At 54.7% G+C, this 5,035-nt stretch overlaps 1 protein-coding gene across 1 annotated transcript; it reads left to right on the top strand.

Moving 5' to 3' along the window:
• Positions 1-299: 299 nt before the first annotated feature.
• SOCS1 (suppressor of cytokine signaling 1) lies at positions 300-2,072 on the top strand. The gene is made up of 2 exons (XM_081132796.1): positions 300-405; positions 971-2,072. Exon 2 carries the CDS (start codon positions 1,022-1,024, stop codon positions 1,652-1,654), a length of 633 nt encoding a protein of 210 aa, XP_080988922.1. The 5' UTR covers positions 300-405; positions 971-1,021; the 3' UTR covers positions 1,655-2,072.
• Positions 2,073-5,035: the final 2,963 nt, after the last annotated feature.

Below are 5,035 nucleotides of genomic sequence, written 5' to 3'. Positions count from 1 at the left end.
ACCAGGTCCGAAGAGGGCGTCCGAGAAGTGGCCAGAGGGTTCAGGGACGAGGCCAGAGGCCTTGATGGAGGGTTCCTAGGAGAAGGTGCGAGGCTAAGTCTGGGCCGGGGAGCTCCCAGGGGAGAGTGTATGCAAAAGGTTGAGCCGGCGTGGCCTCCAACCAAAGAAAAAGAAACCGAAAGTGGCGCGGGAGGGGTGGGCCGCAGGGTGGAGTCTCCAAGAGGCGGAGCGGCGGATCGCGGGGCCCCGCCCCAAGCCGGTTTAAAAGACTGGTGCAGGGGCGGGCGCGGAGCAGAGCGAGCTGCGGCCGTGGCAGCTGCACGGCTCCCGGCCCCGGAGCATGCGCGAGAGCCGCCCCGGAGCCCCCCGCCGCCCCTCCTGCGGCGCCCAGCGCCCCGCCGCCAGGTGAGCCGGGCTCTGGGCAAGGAAGCGGGAGGGAGCGGGGTAAACGGAAAGGAAAGGACAGCTGGGTGTCAGGCTGGCCTTGAAGACTGCCTTGCGGGGTCGCGGCCGCCACAGCCCCTGGCTCCTGCCGGCCCCACCCTGGCAGCCCCCCGCGCGTGGGGTTCCCTCGCGCAGCTTTTCTCCTGCCTTTGCCCAAATCGTCCCGACGAGGCGCCAATCCCGGGCCTGGCCAGCAGGCGGCGAGCCGAGGGCCGCCCCGTAGTGGGGCAGGCTTCTCCCTGGCACCTCTCTCCACGCCCCCCTCCGCTTACCCAAACTCAGCCTGCAGGAGGCTGGACCCGCCCCCACCAAGCCCCCACCGCCTGGAAGTGCTCCGCGCACCGGGAAGTCCCATTTTTGAGATTAGTCCACTGAGACTCTAAGGGGCCGCGCCGGCTTGGTCCTGTGCCCTCGGCCCTTTAGGGTCAGAGGTTCGGCCTTAAGCCCCCCACACCCCCAGTTGCCTTTGGCCTCTACCTGTCCAGCTCCACCCAGACTCCGCTCACTACCTATGTCTCCCCATCAGCGCACCCCCGGAACGCTATGGCCCACCCCTCCGGCTGGCCCCGCGTGTAGGATGGTAGCACACAACCAGGTGGCAGCCGACAATGCAATCTCCACGGCAACAGAGCCCCGACGGCGGCCAGAGCCTTCCTCCTCCTCCTCCTCGCCCGCGACCCCGGTGCGCCCGCGGCCCTGCCCGGCGGTCCCGGCTCCGTCCCCGGGCGACACGCACTTCCGCACGTTCCGCTCGCACGCCGATTACCGGCGCATCACCCGAACCAGTGCGCTCCTTGACGCTTGCGGCTTCTACTGGGGGCCCTTGAGCGTGCACGGGGCGCACGAGCGGCTTCGCGCCGAGCCCGTTGGCACCTTCTTGGTGCGTGATAGCCGCCAGCGGAACTGCTTCTTCGCTCTCAGCGTGAAGATGGCCTCGGGCCCCACGAGCATACGCGTGCACTTCCAGGCTGGCCGCTTCCACCTGGACGGCAGCCGCGAAAGCTTCGACTGCCTCTTCGAGCTGCTCGAGCACTACGTGGCGGCGCCGCGCCGCATGCTGGGGGCCCCGCTGCGCCAGCGCCGCGTGCGGCCGCTGCAGGAGCTGTGTCGCCAGCGCATCGTGGCCACCGTGGGCCGCGAGAACCTGGCGCGCATCCCCCTCAACCCCGTTCTCCGCGACTACTTGAGCTCCTTCCCCTTCCAGATCTGACCGGCCGCGCAGGCAGCATTAACTGGGCGCCTTATTTTTTATTATTAATTATTATTTCCCTGGAACCACGTGGGTGCCCTCCCCGCCTGGATTGGAGGGAGCCGGTGTGGGGGGCGAGGTCCCTCCCCCTCTCGGCTGGAGACGAGGCCGCAGACCCCTCCCCAACTCTTGGGGGCGTGCCCCCCTCCTGGTGCTCCCTCTGGGTCCCCCTGGTTGTAGTAGCAGCTTAACTTAACTGTATCTGGGGCCAGGACCTGAACTTGTACCTCCTACCTCTTCATGTTTACATATACCCAAGTATCTTTGCACAAACCAGGGGTTGTGGGAGGGTCTCTGGCTTTATTTTTCTGCTGTGCAGAATCCTATTTTATATTTTTTACAACCAGTTTAGATAATAAACTTTATTATGAAAGTTTTTTTTTTTAAAGAAAAGTTTCTGGAGCGTGTGCTTTAGTCAGAGGTTTTCCTTGGTTCTGAATGGGTCCAGGGGGAAGGGATCCTATGACTGACCTGTTTGGCTGGAGGTGGTGTGTGGTCCATATTCTGTGGCAAATAACCCTGCTCCGGTTTCCTCCACAGATTCCGGTAGAAGAACCGTTGGTCTAGTTTTGGTATTGTATGTCTGGTAAAATGGCAGCTCATGTTTGAGCACTTAATGTGTACCAGGCCCTTTCTGGAGCTTTACCTGCTTCCATTTACTTAATCCTATTGAGACAATCCTATGAAGCAAGGCTCTTTACCCATTTTACAGAAGAGAAAACCAGTGCAGGGGTAAGTTTGCCTTTGGTCATTCCTGTGTCAAAGACGACACTTGGGTGTTGTTTTGGCTGTCCACAGAGGATCTGTTTGAAATGGATGACAGAAAATTTTATTCTGTGACCACAGTAACTTCCAGGAAGGGAGGGTGGAATGGGGGCTTGATGAGTTTTTGGAAGGAGTGGTACATACTGAAACTCAGCATCAAAGGAAACATTTTAGATGGGATGGAGGATACAGTGTTGGGCCTGACTTCCTTCTTCCCACCCTGTTTTGTCTTGTGTGTACTTTTTGGTGAACGCATAATTTGGAGTCAGAGGCTTTGTGGTCTGTGGTGGTAGGAGGGCCCTGCTGGCGGATTTGGGCAATTCCCTTTGCCTCTTGGGGCCTCAGGGTGGACCTCAAAAATGGGCTTGGGATTGTTAGAGGAGATGGAACCCTCAGCAGCACATGTCTAGGCATCAGAGAAAGTGGTTTCAGGAGCCAGGGAAGGGAAAGGCTGCTCCAGGATGTTTGTTAGGCTGGCCAGAATCACCAGAAAGTTCCCAAGACACAGGTTTTATGGTACTCCTGTGTCTCTGACTAGCCTGACAGATAAGCCATGCTGGCAACTCAGGGCTGTGTTGCTGCATCAGTGAATTGAGTAATTTTCAGGTTCAGGGTTAAGCAGATGTCGCACTTCATGTTTAGAAGTTAGAATGGGCCTCTGCAACCTTGACATGCTTATAATAGAGTGTCCTAATATTTAATAATACCTTTCAGACTCCAAAGTGCAGTGTAAAATTAACTTGAGACCTGGAGCTGCCCAGGCTTGTTCTGGGATTAAACAGGCTCCAGGCCTCAAGGTTAGGGATGGCCAGGAGAGATTCATTCAGGGTCTCAGAGCTTCAGCACTTGCGTCCTTCAGTAAGGTGGGGTGGGAGAGGTGGTGCCGTGAGGTCTCTGGCTCCAAGGATTCGCTGCTCTTTCTTCTTTTAAACACCTCCCTGCCCTTTGTTCTTTGCTGTGTGGGTCAAGTTCTGTCCTTGTTTTGACTTTCCCTGTCTCCTACCCAGTTTGGGGAGTGCCTGAAAAAAAGAGAAATCCAAGAAGGCAGTGCTTGGGCATACCACAGACACTTAGTGAGTACTTACTGTGTGCAGGGCCCTGTGCTACCTTGTTTAATCTTCACAACTAGCCTGTGAGTTAGAAACCTCCCTCCATTTCATAGGTGGGAAAACAGGCTCAGAAAGGCAAAGTAGGGAGCCAGATGTTCTAACTTAGATTGTATTGCCTCGGAGGCTGCGTACCACTAGGTAACAGAGCCTCCCATGAGGGCCTAACAGTCACAATAATAACAGCAGCAGCTGCTAACATTTACATATAGCGTTACTGTGCAGTCACCATTCCAAGCCCCTACTTACCTATATTAAAACATTCAACCTTCACCCTAGTCTTATGATTTACTATTAACATCCCCATTTTACAGATGAGGAAACAGGTCCTCATCTAAAGAGGGATGAATCAGAAGGTAGTTGACAATATTTTCAGGGTTTTACCCTACTTTTAAAAATGTTTAAAAACCACTCTTTATTACACAAACCCATTACCCCTATAAAACCTGGAGCAAAACAGCTAAGAATAAAGACCTCTCTTATCACACTGCCCAGAGCTGGCCCTTTCTCTTTGTAAGTCATTAAAAATCTATACTAACTTGTACAGTGGCCTAAATGACCTAAAAGTCCCTGGGAGCTGCACTCCAGGCCCCGTGTGACTGAGATCTGTGCACAGACACCAGTGCAGAGGAAAAGGGCTGGGGGATGGCGCAGTGTGTGCCATGTGGCTTCCCCAGCGGTGCAGGTTCTCTCAAACCTCAGCTTCATGATTCAGCAGTGCTGACGTCAATTTACAAGAATGAAAAGTGAGAGGAGGATTTGTGGGAGGGGGGTGGATTGGGGGCTCAGGTGCTGCTGAGGTAACCTCCCCAATGAGAGTGGGTGAGCTGGGCAGCATGGGGCATGCAGAATGGGAAAGGGGCAGCTCTTTACCATAATGGGGACTGCATGCAGGTGCAGGAGCAGGCTTCAGCCCACATCAAAGCCACCCCTGAGCCAGGGACTCTGATCCCCATTTTAGAGATGAGAAAATGGAAGTGCAGAGAAGTACAGGCACTTAAGGTCACACAGCTCAAACATGATAGCCAAGACCTGCACCAGGTCCATCCCACTCTACAGACCAATGGTTTTTTAAAGAATAGGGGAGGGAAGAGGGAAGAATCCTGGGAAAACGCATGTTCCTAGGCCTCATGTTCCTAGCAGCTCCCTTGGTCCTCCTAAGCTTATTAGAAGTGTTATTGTCCCAGAGCCAGGAAGTGGAGCACTGAGCCTCTTCCTGAGGTGATGCACATAAAGCACTTAGACACAACCTGGCAATACATCTCCGAGTGATGCCCGTGCTCAATAAATGATAGCCGAGTCCATATAACACACATTCACTGGGCACCTGCTGTGTTCCAGGAATTACTCTAAGCCCAAAGGATACAGGAAGGAACAAAATCGAGGAGTCCTGTCCCTGTTCTGGAGTTCACATTCAGGGCCTCAAACAGTAAATAACTAAACATGAAACTAAAACAAAAACATTCCAAGT

Source organism: Miniopterus schreibersii (assembly GCF_964146895.1).
Source record: "Miniopterus schreibersii genome assembly, chromosome: 3".
In the NCBI taxonomy this organism is placed as follows: domain Eukaryota; kingdom Metazoa; phylum Chordata; class Mammalia; order Chiroptera; family Miniopteridae; genus Miniopterus; species Miniopterus schreibersii.
This window is presented reverse-complemented; position numbering and strand designations above follow the sequence as displayed.

What these genes read in the sequence shown, in the direction of transcription:
- SOCS1 (XM_081132796.1), top strand. Translation starts at nt 1,022, where the DNA reads ATGGTAGCACACAACCAGGTGGCAGCCGACAATGCAATCTCCACGGCA.